The sequence below is a fragment of the Amphiprion ocellaris genome, chromosome 15 (assembly GCF_022539595.1).
Source record: "Amphiprion ocellaris isolate individual 3 ecotype Okinawa chromosome 15, ASM2253959v1, whole genome shotgun sequence".
Classification (NCBI taxonomy): Eukaryota; Metazoa; Chordata; class Actinopteri; family Pomacentridae; genus Amphiprion; species Amphiprion ocellaris.
In genome coordinates, this window is record NC_072780.1 from 31918615 (window position 1) to 31935721 (window position 17107).

Here is a 17107-nt window from a genome sequence, read left to right on the forward strand (position 1 = left end):
TTAGATTCAGATTTGTCACTTTTTAAATGGACTTTTTCCATAATTTCTGAGCCTCAGAATTTCATCAGTCCAGCAGACAGACACAAAAACTGAAACCAGATCAGTTTTACATCCATCCAGGTGTCATAGTCTAAACACTAGATCTGTTCGTTTTCTCTATAACCAACTGTGAGCTTCAGTATTATGGGATGTATCATAGTGTGAACAGTAAACCTGCAGCAGTTTATTGAGATGGAGTCATAGAAACAATCATTGGTTCCCTGGATGCGTGTCTGTTTTCTGATAATTCACCACAGAAAACTTTCAAAAGTGCATTTTGGGTGAACTTTCAAGACTCACATCAACATGTGTGGTTGGTCAGAACTATTATGGACAATGAAGATAATTTTTACCAACAGAAGATCCCAGGATCATCTAAAAGACATGATTAATTCTGTGGAGAAATATTTTCTAATAAAAGCGTATTTTAACAATTCAAGGGTCTGAAACTCTGAATATGTTCATAGTATGAAGGTAAAACAAATAAAGTTACTGTAGGTTAAGAACCATGTGGCTCTGGTGAGATTTGGAGGAACTTTTTCACTTTTTTTTTAATATATACAAATGAACTCACCTGTATTGTCGTTCTCAGAATCTGTTTAATTGTCATTATACAGCGTGTATTGTGTTTTAAAGCTGCTGTTTGATGGAAAAACAGATTCTTTCAAAACAGGTTTTACTCAGATTTCACAGAATGAATCTATAAATTCCTTCTCCTCATGCTGCAGTAGTTGAATTGACTATGAACTATTCTGAGGCTTTTAATTTGAAAGTCCCTTGCCATTGCTGGATGTGACGTCGTGAGTGTGCTTCCGGCTGATCGTTGACGTTGAAACGTGATGAAGACAGAAAACCTCACACCGAGCCGCGAAGACTGCGAGTACACGAGCTGCTACTGGTAAATATTGCACACGGTATTGCGTAGTACTGCCATATAATACTACAGTAACATACAGTAGTACTGCCATATAATACTACAGTAACGTACAGTAGTACTGCCATATAATACTACAGTAACATACAGTAGTACTGCCATATTATGCTACAGTAACATACAGTAGTACTGCCATATTATGCTACAGTAACGTACAGTAGTACTGCCATATTATGCTACAGTAACGTACAGTAGTACTGCAGTAACATACAGTAGTACTGCCATGTACTACTACAGTAACATACAGTAATACTGCAGTAACTCACGGGGCAGAAGCAGCCTCACCACAAACGGCTGCAGGAACATGTTGGCTGATCAGCTGATCGATACCAACGGATCGATAAGTCTAATCACGTGAATGAAACATTCAGAAGGATTTCAGTTGAACTGGTTCTTTACATTCTGACTGGTTCTATTGTATAATATAAATTATATGTATTATTTGTGTATTATATTCAGACTGTGACCTGAAGGTTCTGCTGAGGATCATTAATGAGACTCTGAGGTTCTGGCTGTTAAAACAGAAACACCAATAACGTTCTGCTCCCAGGAGAACCTGCTGTATTTTCCATGTCTGTAATTGTTAACCTTTAGATGCATGAGTGGGTCATTCAAGAGGTGTTGGAGGGACAGAGAGCAGCAACAGCTGGAGGAAAAGAGTGGAAAAATGTCCACAAAATGGATGTTAACCTTCTTCTATTGCTGCTCTGTGTAATGTTCGGTTCTCAGAACCGTAGTCTATCTCTTATCTAGTGTCATACAGCACATTCTACGTTCTGCACAGTTGGTTCTGCTGCAGTCCAAATGTTCTGATGGTTCTGTTGTTTGTTCTCGCTCTGCAGTGAAGAAAATGTTTGGAAGCTCTGTGACTTTGTCAGAACCAAGAGAACCGCACCGCTAGAACAGCTGTTCGTTGTTTTCATCTCTAATGACAACAGAATGGTGAGAACACACAGAAGAACATCAGCTTTGAAACAGACACTTCTGTTAACCTGCAGGTTCTGAAAACTGATACAGAACATCTGTCACATTCTCTAAAACATCTGTCAGGTTCCTTAACGTTCTCACGTGTTCACCACTTGTCTGGTTCCAAAGCCGATGTACTGTGTTGGTTCTCTATCAGGTTCCTTTGTGGAAACAGAAGTCTGGACGTGGAGACCAGCCAGTGATCTGGGTCGGTGACATCACTGCATGTTCCCTGAATGATTTCAGTCATGATGTAGTCATGACATCATTAAGGATGGCGTTTTGTTCCAGGATTACCACGTGGTTCTGCTGCAGGCGGAGCTTCAGTCCGACGCTCTGATCTACGATCTGGACACTGAGCTGCCGTTCCCCTGCAGCCTGAAGCTCTACGGCGCCGAGGCCTTCCGCTCAGACCGCCACATCAGACCCGAGTACCACAGGTAACACACCTGATAACCACAGGTAACACACCTGAGAACCACAGGTAACACACCTGATTACCACAGGTAACACACCTGATAACCACAGGTAACACACCTGATTACCACAGGTAACACACCTGAGAACCGCAGGTAACACACCTGATTACCACAGGTAACACACCTGGTTACCGCAGGTAACACACCTGATTACCGCAGGTAACACACCTGATTACCGCAGGTAACACACCTGAGAACCACAGGTAACACACCTGATTACCGCAGGTAACACACCTGATAACCACAGGTAACACACCTGATTACCACAGGTAACACACCTGAGAACCGCAGGTAACACACCTGATTACCACAGGTAACACACCTGGTTACCGCAGGTAACACACCTGATTACCGCAGGTAACACACCTGATTACCGCAGGTAACACACCTGAGAACTGCAGGTAACAGCTCACACCTGTGTTCAGGGTTTGCTGGTTTAGCGTTAGCATTAGCATATCTGTGCTGAGGTGTTTGTTGTTTGGTTTGTATTTGTTGTTTGGGGGAGGGGGGGGCAGCACTCATCTGAGCCATTGTGAGCATGTGCAAGAGGAAGTGACATCACAGTGTACGTGTGTCTCTGACAGGAAGTTGCGCGTGGTTCCTGCTGACATCTTCCTGCTGAACTTTGCGTCGGATCGTTCTCACATGAAGAACCCTGATGGAACCTGGAAGATGCCGCCGCCGCCGTATCCCCCCATACACACCGCAGGTGAGTCCACCTGTATGATGACGGGAACCATGAGACCCTGTACTGATGATGTCATAATGCTGTGACACGTTTCGTCCTCAGAGAGTCACATGAACCTGGACGACTTCATCAGCATGGATCCTGCTGTCGGCTGGGGAACCGTGTACAGCCTGAAACAGTTCCTGCACAGATACACAGGAAACGCATCATCATCGTCATCATCATCGTCATCATCTGCATCATCAGCTGCAGCGTCGCGGTAGCCGCAGGTTTGGAGCTGCAGGCTTGTAGCTGCAGTCTGTAGCTGCAGATTTGTGCCTGCAGGTTTGTAGCTGCAGTTTGTAGCTGCAGGTTTGTAGGTGCCGTTTGTAGCTGTAGTCTGTAGCTGCAGTTTGTGGCTGCAGTTTGTGGTTGCAGGTTTGTGGCTGCAGGTTTGTAGCTGCAGTTTGTAGCTGCAGTCTGTAGCCGCAGGTTTGTAGCCGCAGGTGTGTAGCTGCAGTTTGTGGCTGCAGTTTGTGGTTGCAGGTTTGTGGCTGCAGGTTTGTAGCTGCAGGTCGGCGCCTCCTGCTGGTTGCTGTCGACGTGTTCAGTTCTCTGACTGACAAGTCAAATGCTGCTGGACTCTGATTGGTGCTTTCAACCTGTATTTTTTAAACCCCGCCCCTGCACGCCAGCAGATCGAGCTCATAACAAACACAAGATGTTGATCGTCCTGCTGAGAGACAATCTGATCAAAATATTGATCGATCAGTTATCAATCTGCCCTGTGATCAATGAGCGTTAGACTTTTTTTGCCTCTGTCTCTATTTGTATAAAGTTTATCTGTTCAACTCATTTTTGATGGTGTCTTAGAACCTCCTCACTTCACTGTCAGTCACCTCTGGAACAGTTCTGTTGTTGTACATCTGCGATCAGTAACTGATGATCGATTGATCCAGAGTGTTTGACAAGCAACTCAGGATAATCAATAACTGATAATTTATTGCTGCAATCTACAGTTTCAGCTTCTGATTGAAAGACAAACAGCAGCAACAATAAAATAAAGTTTCAGAAGTCAAACAGCTGAGTTCCTTCTTCTGTGGTGGTTTTTCTTGTTTCTGTGTCACTTTGAAGTGATTCATGTGTCTTCTGGTCTTTTATTTTTGTGGAGGTTAACTTTATTGTGGCTCACAGAGCAGAAATCATCACCAGCAGCTCCATCCTGAACTCAGAGCTTCAGGTCTGAGCTTCCTGCTGAACTAAAATACAGAGAAATCATTAAATGTATTCAGTGATCGTTAACAAAAGGTTCAGTCCGTGTTTCTGTTACGGTTTTCTTCTGTTTGAAGTAAAATATGATCATTTCTGCTGCATCAGCAAAACAACAGACACGATTCATTGTTCTGATGGAGTCAAGCAAAAACATCTTCTGGTTCACAAAGACTTTAGAAAAACAGCAGCAGATGGACACTTTCACTGAGTGTGGGGGTCGTGCTCTGTATCAGGCTGTAGGGGGGTTTAAGGTGCAGTTGTTGGGGTGTGAAGGGGCTGTAGGGGGGTTTAAGGTGCAGTTGTTGGGGTGTAATAGGCTGTTGGGGGTCGTGGGGTAACTCGGGGTTGAGTCCACATAAAGGAACAACAGAACAGCTGAGAGAAGCTCCAGCTGCTGCGAGGACGACAGATGTGCTGCCGTTGTTGTTGAAATTCTGCATGTGTTGTTCACACGTGTCCATGGCCTCCACATGTATGTTTGGACTGGGAGGACCATGAGATGCTGCTAACAGCCGTTTCACTGTTTCAGGTTTGTGATGTTGAATCATCACTTAAAATGTAATAAATAAACATATTAATAAGTAAATAATAAAAAAAAATCTTGTCACCAATACTTGTATCAGATAATTATGTCTTTTTTTGGATTGATCGGTTCATTCATGGTTTTTATATGGACATTAATCATTTTTACTTGATTCTGAGGTAATAAAATAAAAGGGATCAGTTCATGTGATCAGCAGTAAACAGGATGTTTACTCATAAATAAAAGCTGCATCAGCTTGTTTGTGCAACTAATGACTAAATCAAATTATAACCTAATGTTTTATTTATAACCAAATCACTTTCTAAATAACTAATGACTAAACCCATCAGTCTAGTAACTAATCTAAATAAATAGATAAATAAGGCGTGTTTGTGTGGTGGTTGATGACGTCCTCTGAGGGGCGGGGCCTCTCTGCGGTCTGTTGTTGTTCGACGCTGAAGCTAACGGCTAACAGCTGGCAGGACCGTGAGGATGCGGTCGGACCGACACACGGAGCGACACTCGCGCTGCTGACCTCTCTCTGTTCCGGTTCTGTTAGTTAGAACGGACCGAGCCGGGCCAGCTACCGCCTGCTCCGGGCTTTCGGTCCTCTCTGCTGCGGGGGACGACGAGCTGGCTGGCCGCTTAGCTCCGTTAGCATGTGCAGGCTAATCGGCCAGTGTTATTAGCCTCTTTACTTCCGGCTGTTAGCCTGATTTATGAATGTATCAGCGGGTTAGCCCGAGACCTAGCTACTCTAATGTTGTAGTCAGATAAGTGTATTTAATTGCAGAATGTATTTGCGTGTTTGCTCGGCGGAGACAGTTTCTGAGGTTTCACTAACGGCTCGGTGCTCTGCTAGCAGCTAGCGCTAGCTGTTAGCCGCGGCTAACGGGCTCAGATGTCTTTGTTTCCGTCAGACGGTTTCTGATGTGAGAGCAGGTTAGCTCGGCTGTTAGCTTAGTTAGCGGGCAGGTTCGGACACGGCGCTTTGTCCTCCGGCGTTTGTCGGTGCAGCAGATGTTTAGCTAAGCGTTAAAGCACAGATCGGTTTGTTTCTCTGCGGGCGGACATGCAGCGCTCCGGGCAGTGACCTTGGACTCCTCATCCCCATCATCTCCATCACAGCGAGCCGCCGGGTTAGCATGGCCCTCCGACCGGGCTGCAGGCACACTGTGGTCTACCTGCTCATACTGACAGGTGAGTCCGCTGCACTCAGGTGTGTTCAGGGGGTTTCAGGGTTGAATGATCCAGTACTTTGGGTGACTTCCAGAGTTTCAGCTGATTCTTTCATAGGTGAAGCTGTTCTCTTTATTAGAGGCTTCAGTGCAAACCTCCTGCTTTTCTTTTAGTAAGTGAACTTTCCACATTGGAAATCAGCTCAGCACACCTGGACATCTGTCACCTGTTCTGTGTGTGAGAGCTTTTTCTGAAATTATAAACCAGGATTAATGTTTTTGTCAATTTAACTAAAATGCCTTTGCGATTGTCAGTCATCAGGTAATCCTATGAGCTTCAGTAAAAAACAACTGGGCTTCTCTTTTTGGTTTTAGGAACATAAAACAGAATTCCAGTTGTTTCCACTAAAGCTGATATAATTTGGCTCCATATAATTATTATAATTGTCAGTGTGAAGGACACAAATCAGAAGACAGACAGACATTTGATTTTCGAGAAAGAAGGAGCTGAAACAGTGTGAGACCCTTCAGTTGAATTTACAATACATAGAGTTTAGTGTTTTCACACAAACCACCTGTTTAATTAATCTGCAACTAATTTCTGAAGTTATAACAAATTGCTCTGTTAGCATGTGAGAAAATAGTGAAACATGTAGTTCAGTGTTTCCTAAAGTCCATGAAGTCAAATCTCCTATTTTATTCCACAGCCCAAAAATATTTGTTTTACTGTCGTAGAGGAGGAAAGCTCCCCGAAAATATTCACATTTAAGAAGCTGCAGACCCAGAACTTAGACAGTTTTGAATAAAAATTACTCAAACCTTGGTGATTAATTTAATAGCTGTTTGATTAGTTGCAGCTCCATGAGGTTTACCTTTAAGTTGACTGGAATGTTGTTTGTCTGTTTTGAGTGATATTGATCAGTGGATTGATTAATGGATTGATTAGCCGTCAGTTCAGGCTGAGTGTTCTCTGTTGTTCAGTCAGGTTCTAAATGAATGAGTTTTGGTTCTGGTTAATGTTGTCCTCTGTGTTTTTTTTTCCCAGGATGCATTGCTGCCTCTCAGAGGAATGACAACGTCTATGTGTCGGGGATTTCTAATGGTGAGCTCACAACCACAACCAATCACAGCGTCACTACAGAGGCGCAGTCCGAGTCTAACAGCCTGTCTCCTCTCCCTCACCTGTCTCACCTGTCTCCCCCCTTAGCCTGCGGCGACGTGGCGGAGCTCCTGCGAGCGTCCAGCGGCGTCATCACCAGCCCCGGTTGGCCCTTCCAGTATCCGGCTCGACTGAACTGCAGCTGGAACATCAGAGCTCGACCCGGAGACTCCATCACCATCAGGTGACGCTGTTTCCATGGTTACAGCATCAGACACACCTGTGTGGACGGGAGGTTGTTGTGAGGACATATATAGTCGTCGCACCACGCCTACATCAGCGCGGATAGACACACAGATGTTCTTCTTCATTGTGGTTCTGCAGAGTGAATGAACCGTAACAACAGAAGCAGCTGCTGCATGAAGCTGAAGAGATAAACTGAAGAACATTTAACAGAGCCTCAGACAGACCTGATCTGTTTATCTGACAGTATCTAAACTCTTTATGTCTGAGTTCTCTGTTCACTTCAGATTAGATTAGAAAGTCTTTATTGTCCCAATTTGGGCAATTTGATTTGCAACAATAGTCGGCAACGAAATTTATACCACAGAACAGTACTGTACAATACATAGAAACATAGATTTAAATAATAAATGTCATACGGTGAGTTATTGTGACCATATACGTAGCCTACAGTGCAATTATGCAAGCCTAAAGCTTATTTAGAAACCCTACAGCTGAGGGAAAAAACGATCTGAGGTATCTGTTTGATTTGGGGGAAGGTATACCTCTTTCCACAGGCTGGAAAAGAACATTAAAAAACGCAGCATACAGAGGGTGATGTGGATCGGCTAAGATGACCTTTGCCCTCTGAATGGCACTTGGCTCTTAATGTAAAAGTCTCTTGACATCTCACTGAGTGACATTTCACTTTTAGCACAAATCTGAAGTGTTCGTTCACATTAATAGATAAATGCACTCAGAGAGGAAGACCTGGGATCATGTGAAGACTTTCCTGCTCCAATATTGGTCCAAAAACATCACAGAGAGCAAAACACACAGTTAGAAAATCACAAACACATTCATGTTGTGCATTTTCACATCAATTACAAACTGAAATGTCCATAAAAATCAGAGATTTATTTATTTTTTGCCTTTATTGTGTATAGGACAGTGGAGGGAGAAAGGAAATGTGGGTAGAAGAGTGGGGGAATGACATGCAGTAAATGGCCATGAGCTGGACTGGAATCCATGACTGCTGCTTCGGGGACTACAGCCCCTGTTTATGGGTCGCCCGCTCAGCCAGCTGAGCCATCTGGGCGCCAAAAATCAGACATTTCTGTGATGAATTTAGCAAAGTCACAACCTCCTGCAGTGGACTGTGAACCGCTCGCTGCAGCTAGATTCGGTTCCTTTGGTTCTCCAACTCAGAGTTTCCTTGTACGTTACTGTAACTAGGATCAGCTCAGAGCCTCAGACTGATAAATTAACTGCATTTGATGTTTTGTGCTGCAGCTTCCAGGACTTCGACCTGCAGGGTTCCCATCGCTGCACCTCAGACTGGATGTCCATCAGCAGCTACAGGAGTCTGGACGGGCTGAGAGTCTGCGGCTCGTCGCTGCCGCCGCCGTACATCTCCTCCCAGGACCACGTCTGGATCCACTTCCACTCCGACGACACTCTGACCGGGAAAGGCTTCCGACTGTCCTACATCACCGGTCAGTCCCTGATCAGTTAGGCTTGTTTCAGGTTTCCACTGCGAGGTTGTTGGTTGTGTGTAGAAATACTCAGTTTTGGTTCAATTTTTATATGTTTCGGTGACTTTTAGTTTGAATTTCAGTTAAATAAATGTTTTACAGCTGCAGTTGTCTCGGTCCTGAGCTGCTGCTGTCTGTCTCTTCTTTGTGGTTGTTATATAACAGCTGTTTGCAGCGGTGCTCAGTGACGTAACTCTGGATTACAGGCTGATGTTAATCCTCCGGACACACAGAACGACATCAGGTTTAGTGGATTAGTTACAAATCAGTACCTGGCAGTCAGTGTTGAAGGAGGATCACTGCTTTATATCCAGAAGTCAGCACAAGTTAAAGGAGCTGCAGCGGAGATGATGAGAAAAGTACTCCCATTAATTATTTACAGCTGGTTTTAATCTGCTGATTATAGTCTGGAGTTGAACTGATGCAGAGAGGAATAATCTCACAGCAGTAGATGTTTCTGGATGGTTGGAAAGTTGGTGGTAAAAATCTGAGCAGTGACATTCAGGTTAAAGAGATCATCATTTCATTTGTTCCACAAAACATGAAGAAATTAAGTTTGAAGGAAACCTGAGTTCAACACAGGACTGTTAGAATATTAGATTTATTCCTTACGGGAATAATTTATAATATCAGTAGGAATTTAGACCAGTGATCGATGCTATCAGTCAAATTTATCTTTAACTGTATTTTGTCTTTTTGTGGGGAATGAACAACTTTAAAAATAACCAGAGTTGTATTAACAGGGACAGATGTGACTTTAGGATTTTAAAGGTTTTTGTAGCTGCTGAACCTCCGACTGCGTTACATAATCAATCATTACAAGGATCAATTGTGCAACTGAACAAAAGGAGAAACAAATCAGTGCGGGTTTCAGAGAAGGACACAGATTTTTTACTGGTTCTGTTGCTCTGAAATCATCCCAACTCCTCCACCGATCAATAAAAACTCAGCAAAGATGTTCTAAATGTTCCTCAGCGTGACTCTGAATGAATCACAAACCAACAGATTAAATCACTGTAACCTGGTTATTTATACTGAGATGATAAAGCAGCTCAGAGGATTTGTAAAATATATCAGCTGGTGATCCAGAACCAGAACTATTCAGGAATAAAACAGACGGTTAGCTGCTGTTTCTAGATGATCCAGATGTTGGTTGTTCAGTTGATACACAAACTGCTGTTTGTAAAGTTGAATCCACTTTTTGCCCATCAGGATGAACTAAATGCAGAAACACAACGTAGTTTGGGGTCGACTGATTCTGTCTGAGCTGCTTTTTTGTGTGATTTTGTTTTGTGTGTCTCTGCTGTTATTCTGTCATTTGGACACATCAGTCAGACTGGAGTCGTCTCCCAGTAAACGTTCAGTCAGTAATGGAATGTGAGGCTGTGATGTAGAACCTTGTTGTGAGTTTGAGTCCTCCAGTCGTGTCACATGGTTTGAAACATGAAGAGAACAGTTTACTTTTAAAGTTGTGCATTTGTTTATTCTCTGCACTTTTAAGGCTATGCCAGAGATCTAAGTGTTTTGCCATATTTGCTACAACTCAATTTACACAAAAAAAACCAAAAAACAACAAAATGCAAATATTTGCAACTCATGTAAACCCTTTTGTTTATTTCAAATGGTACAAGGACAATGTATAAACTCTTGAAACTGAGAAATTGTATTGTTGTCATAGTTGTGTAGCTGTGGAGGTTTAAATTCTGTACCTTCGTTTCCTTAAACGTCTGCGTGGTGTTTTCAGGGAAGCCGGAGGCGTCGAGCTGCGACGTGGACCAGTTCCACTGCTCTAATGGGAAGTGTATCCCTGACTGGTGGCGCTGCAACTCCATGGACGAGTGTGGAGACAACTCAGACGAGGAGCTGTGTGTTGACTCTCCGTTCTCCTTCCAGCCCTGCAGCCTGAACCAGTTCCCCTGTTTGTCCCGCTACACCCGAATATACACCTGCCTGCCGCACAGCCTGCGCTGCGACGGCAGCATCGACTGCCAGGTAGCTCACCTGTTCACTCACCTGTTCACTCACCTGTTCACTCACCTGTTCACTCACTGAGACCCACAGGTCAACACAAGCAGAACCTGTCATATTTCTCTTCACTGTGGACAGGAGAGAACTCAGAAATGTCTTCTGTCAGTTAGAATGATGGAAATAAGTCTTCACTAAGGTTCATCAGCTGATCTGGTCTGCACCTGGTTCTTCTGTGAGCTTCTGCAGCAGGAAGTCAGAGTCTGATGTTTGTTTGTTTGTTTGGTTCAGGACCTTGGTGATGAGATCGACTGTGATGTTCCCACCTGTGGAGAATGGCTGAGAAACTTCTACGGTTCTTTCAGTTCACCCAACTACCCCGACTTCTACCCTCCAGGAAGCAACTGCACCTGGCTGATCGACACCGGAGACCACCGCAAGGTACCTGACCTCTGACCTAGCACCTCTGACCTAGCACCTCTGACCTCGCACCTCTGACCTCGCACCTCTGACCTCGCACCTCTGACCTAGCACCTCTGACCTAGCACCTCTGACCTCGCACCTCTGACCTCGCACCTCTGACCTAGCACCTCTGACCTAGCACCTCTGACCTAGCACCTCTGACCTCGTACCTCTGACCTAGCACCTCTGACCTAGCACCTCTGACCTAGCACCTCTGACCTAGCACCTCTGACCTAGCACCTCTGACCTCACACCTGACTGAGGTGTTTGACTCCGTCTCCTCCATCCTCCTGCAGGTGATTCTCAGGTTCACGGACTTCAAGCTCGATGGAACTGGTTACGGCGACTACGTGAAGGTGTACGACGGTCTGGAGGAGAACCCTCGCCGCCTCCTCCGGGTGCTGACGGCCTTCGACTCCAGAGCACCGGTTGCCGTGGTTTCATCATCCGGTCAGCTGCGAGTTCACTTCTATGCCGACAAGATCAACGCGGCCAGAGGCTTCAACGTCACCTACCAGGTAACGGGTTGTCCTCTGTGGTTCTGGGATCTGACGGGTTCTGTTCAGCCTGTTTTTATGGTTCTTCAGCTTAAGGGGGGGGGGGGGGCCTTCGGCAGACATTTTCAGAGTTTTTTTCCATTTGTCATTCTCATCCCTGGTAGGTGGACGGGTTCTAATCTGTGTTGTGGTTCTGTGTCTGTAGGTGGATGGGTTCTGCCTGCCCTGGGAGGTTCCGTGTGGGGGGAACTGGGGCTGCTACACCGAGCAGCAGCGCTGTGATGGGTACTGGCACTGTCCGAACGGCCGGGACGAACTGAACTGTTCTTCCTGTCAGGAGGACGAGTTCCCCTGTTCTAGAAACGGAGCCTGTTATCCTCGATCGGACCGCTGCAACTACCAGAACCGCTGCCCCAACGGTTCTGATGAGAAGAACTGCTTCTTCTGTCAGCCAGGGAACTTCCACTGCAAGGTACCAGAACCCAGCAGAGAACTTCTAACCACTGAAGCAAATTATCCAAAATAATATTCTTTATTAGAACTCTTCATGTTCTCCCAGAACCAGAGCTGTGAGCGACAGACAACAATCAAACAGAACCTTTTTATGTATTCTAGCACTGCACAGAGAGACAACTTCACTCTGTTTCATTACTTAAAATAAAATGTTTCTGAGGATATTGGAATACAGAATACAGAATATTGCTACTGAAGTTTATTTTTGCCAAATTTTAAAGAGAAACAGAATAAAGTGACTTTTGTGAAGAATAATTTTATTCTCAGATTTGGATCTTTTTCCTGATTGGAAAATCACATAATTAGTTCAAGGACAGTCAGGAAGTTGGGAATATGAAGAATCTTTCTGGTTTTACAGTTTGTTGTTATAAATGGTGTAATTTTAGCGATTAAAAAATAAACGTGTCTTTAACCTTCTGCAGAATAACCGCTGCGTGTTCGAGTCGTGGGTTTGTGACGCTCAGGACGACTGTGGCGACGGCAGTGACGAGGAGAGCTGCCCCGTCATCGTCCCCACCAGGGTCATCACCGCCGCCGTCATTGGCAGCCTCATCTGCGGCCTCTTACTGGTCATCGCCCTCGGCTGCACCTGCAAACTTTACTCGCTGCGCATGTTCGAACGCAGGTAGCACACCTGAGCCTTCACACACCACCGTCACAGCCTCTGATTGGTCACTTTCTGTCTGACCCGTCTGTGTGGTTGTTGCAGGTCGTTCGAGACGCAGCTGTCCAGAGTGGAGGCGGAGCTACTGAGGAGGGAAGCCCCACCCTCCTATGGTCAGCTGATTGCGCAGGGACTGATCCCACCTGTGGAGGATTTCCCAGTGTGCTCTGGGAGCCAGGTACGCTCACCTATCATCATCCCACAATAAACAGAAATCCCACCCCTCAGCAGCTGTATGGTTTTATGATCTCTGAGGAACCAATGACAGCAGCTCTTAATGAAATATCCTGTTGTCATGACAACCAGGCACCCCAATGGATGTGCTGGTTCTGATGGTTTGTCTTTGTGTCTCCAACCAGGCGTCTGTTCTGGAGAACCTCCGTCTGGCTGTTCGCTCCCAGCTCGGCTTCACCTCCCTCCGGCTGCCCTCCTCTGGTCGTCATAGTAACCTGTGGCGCCGTCTCTTCACCTTCTCACGGTCTCGGCGGTCGGGTTCGTTGGCTCTGGTCTCAGCCGACCTGGAAGACAGCGCCGGCACCGGCAGCACTGGGAGTTCTGGCTCCGACCTGCTGTCTCCGGACTCGGACGACACGGACACGGAGGGCGAGCGGGGGAGGGAGCGTGGCGTGGGTGCGGTGGGCGGACCCGTGGCCCCGCTGCCACCGAAGACTCCACCCCCCTCTGCTGTGGAGGCCGTCGTCTCGGTGACAGCATCAACTACGTCCGTGACCCCCATGCCCAGCCGAGACCCAAGCCGTGACAGGCCCCGAGAGGCCCCGCCCCCCTCCAGCCCCGTCACCGTTGTAACATCCAATCCAGATCCCGAATGTCACAGCGACGTCCCAGACCTCCAGGCGCCTGCTGCCTCCGCCCTGCAGCGCCTGGCCCAGAACCTGCACCGCCTGGCCCGGAACTTGACCAGAACCAACCAGAACCAGCAGCCCTGGACCAATCACAGCCCACTGCGCCAGCTGGAGACAGGAAGGGGCGGGGCTGAATCTACTGAGCGACGGGGAAGCAGAGAAGAAGAAGAAGACGTGGAGCTCCTGATCCCCGTGTCCGACTCCGACACGTCGTCGTCCTCCTCACTGGTCAGCGACGTCCGCCAGCCTCTGCTGGAGCCACACCCTTGCTCCACAGCAGGCCACCCCCCCCGCCATCACCACGGAAACAGCAGTCGAGGAGGGCGGGACGGCCCGTGTGAACACTGCAGGATGGTCCACACGGCTCAGATCCCTGACGCCTGCCTGGAGGCCACGGGCAAGATGGAGAGCAGCGACGACGAGCTGCTGCTGCTGTGCTAACAAGCTAACCTGCCGAGCTAACATGCTAACTGACAGGCTCATACTTCATACACTTCACCTACAGCTGGCTAACATGCTAATTGACAAGCTAATACTTGATACACTTCAACTTCTGGTGGTTAACATGCTAAAGGACAGGCTAACACTTACTACACTTCACTTACAGTTGGCTAACTACAGGTTATTACTTTATACACTTCACCTACAGCTCACTAACACTTTGTAGACTTCACTTACAGGTGGTTAACATGCTAACACTCAGACTACTACTTCATACACTTCACCTACACCTGAGTAACATGCTATCTCACAGGCTAACACTGCATGCACTTCATCTTCAGCTGGCTAACGTGCTAACTGACAGGCTAACACTTCTTACACTTGACCTACAGCTGGCTAGCATCTTAACTAACCAGTTAGTACTACCCTAGGCCCTACACCCACAGTTAGCTAACATGCTGCTATGCTAACAGGCTAATCTGGTGGGCTAATATGACAACTTATAAGCTAAAATTTCAGACAGCTAGCCATCATGCTAACGCCTCACACTGGACTACAGCGAGCCACCTGTTAACATGGGTTAGCATGTTAGCTGGATCAAAGGTTAGCTCACAGTGATGTCAAAGAAAAATGGACCAATCAGAGACTGAGGGGAGTGATGCCACTGATTGGATTCTTATCGGTACGAGCATAAAAACTGTCCCGCTGCTCCCTTGGTCCGTCCGTCAAAGTGCTCCCCTCCTGCTCGTTGGTACGACTGTAAACGGAGTCCTGACTGAACAGACTGATGGTTCCCTGAGAACATGAACTCTGATCTGATCAGGAACCTTCTCGGGGAACGTGTTGGACTCCTGTTCAGGTGCAACGGTTTAAACGGTCCCCCATTTCCAACAATAGTTATGGATTCTGTAGAAGGAAACGATGACGAGGGTCATGTGACCAGTGGAGGTAGCCAGAGCTAGCAGGCTAGGTTTTGGTAGCCTAGCATAGCTGGCAGGTCAGGTTCTGACTTGGGTTCCTGAGGTTCTGTACAGTGTGATCATCAGATTGTCCTGTTAGAGAGTTAATGTTCCACCTCACTGCAGGTGACCTCCAGAGATAAACCAGTCAATGTGTTGAATCCTGTTTTCCTTTTTTGATGAGAATGAAGCACAACAAATTATTTTATAGTTTTTAATTTCGAACCAAACGGTGAGCTGATCCCAGACAGCAGTGTTAGCAGACTGATGCTAACGTTACCTGTTCTACCTCCTAGGTCATGTGACCCTCATGGCAGCCATTTTAGCATTTAGCATCCAGACTGGATCTGAGCTGCAGATCTTCACTCGTTTCATCAGAACATCTCAGATCTACGTTGTCATTCTTCCTCATCGCAGACATTCATAAAAAATATCTGCAACTGGACTCTGGCTGGTTTTAATTCCAGTCCATCTACAGTTTAATTCTGACTCATAGTTCTGGTTCCAGATGTCTTTATTCCAGGCCAACAGATCTACGTTGTTCTCTCTAGATTCTTCAGTTTGAACTGGTCAGAACGATGCTGTAACTGGAACCTGGAATTACAACCAGCCAGTCAGTATCTACAGAGTTCTGACTCAGTTTAACTCTTTTGAGGTTTCTGTAGTTTCATCAGAGACAGAACATCTGCAGAACCTCCATCACTGCTGCTGACAGTTCTGATGTTCTGCTGGATCAGCAGTCAATAAGGAGCCTTCATGAGGTTTGAGATCTCTGCTGATGTTGTTCTGACCAGTTCAAACTGGATCCCAGAGATCTGTGACTGGTTTAACTGGTCAGAACAATGTTCAGGAGATTTCTGTGATTTTAGTTCCTGAGTCAGACTCAGATATTAAATGTTAAAACGGCTGCTGTAGGTTCTGTTCGGTTCCTCCTGGTGTTTGAGTTCTGACAGCTTCCAAGAAAAGGTTCTGGAGAGTCAGTTCTCAGAGATGGAGACACTGTTGGTTCCTCTGTTACCTCCACTGATCTGGTACTGAAAAGGTTCTACATCTGATGGTCCTGTTAGAACCGAGACGTTCCACGTGTCAAGACATTTACAGAGTTTTTATGTATTTAAAGGGTTTCACGTTTTTAAAAGTGGAGGTTCCGAGGGAGAACGATCATGAGATTAAAGAATAAAGACAGAGGAACCAGGAGGGTTCCTGTTAGAGCCAGAGGTTGGTTCTGGATGGTAAATGGTGTTATTTTGTTCCCCTGGTTCCTCAGATTGAAGCCATCCTGCTCTTTGTTACAGTTTTGGTACTGGGCCTCCTGTGTGAGTGTGACTGTATATTTATTATTAATGACTCTGGTTCTTCTTGTGTTCTTGCTGTTGTAGCTGTTTTTTCTGCATGATTCTGATGTTTGGTGTTAAGATTTTCTTTGAGTCTGTAAACTGCACTAAAGATTAAAGGTTCACCTTCGGTGTGTCGGCTCCTCAGCTGGACTCTGTTCTGTGTTCTCAGACCTTCAACTCTGCTGTGACAGCAGTGATTCACTCCTCAGAGTCCTGCAGTGTTTCTCAACCTGAGGCTCTGGACCCTCTGAGGTTCAGCATGGTGAGTCTTCATAAAGAACCATGTTCTCAAGAACGTTGTCACTGAAATGCAGTAAGAAGTCAGAGAATGTTCCACATTCAGTCTGAACAGTTGAAAGGATTATTTCAGGGTTTTTTTCAGAATTATTTCTTTTTTTAAAAAGGATAATACGGAACAATAAGTTCTTTAAGATAAGAAGGAGCTGGTTATTAAGAGTTTTATATGAGAAGCAGGATTTTAAATTCTTCCTC

The 17107-nt window shown here is 45.9% G+C and overlaps 2 protein-coding genes across 2 annotated transcripts; both read left to right on the forward strand.

Annotated features, from left to right (window-relative positions):
- The first annotated feature begins 838 nt into the window (after window positions 1–838).
- ntaq1 (N-terminal glutamine amidase 1) lies at window positions 839–4172 on the forward strand. Its single transcript, XM_023293387.3, has 6 exons — window positions 839–937; window positions 1816–1915; window positions 2097–2147; window positions 2231–2379; window positions 3003–3127; window positions 3209–4172. The coding sequence occupies exons 1-6, from the start codon at window positions 879–881 to the stop codon at window positions 3367–3369; spliced, it is 645 nt and encodes a 214-aa protein (XP_023149155.1). The 5' UTR covers window positions 839–878; the 3' UTR covers window positions 3370–4172.
- A 1137-nt stretch (window positions 4173–5309) lies between these two features.
- lrp12 (low density lipoprotein receptor-related protein 12) lies at window positions 5310–16759 on the forward strand. Its single transcript, XM_023293378.3, has 11 exons — window positions 5310–6080; window positions 7104–7160; window positions 7266–7401; window positions 8673–8875; window positions 10659–10906; window positions 11171–11320; window positions 11638–11859; window positions 12044–12310; window positions 12774–12976; window positions 13061–13193; window positions 13375–16759. Exons 1-11 carry the CDS (start codon window positions 6026–6028, stop codon window positions 14317–14319), a joined length of 2619 nt encoding a protein of 872 aa, XP_023149146.2. The 5' UTR covers window positions 5310–6025; the 3' UTR covers window positions 14320–16759.
- The last annotated feature ends 348 nt before the right edge of the window (window positions 16760–17107 follow it).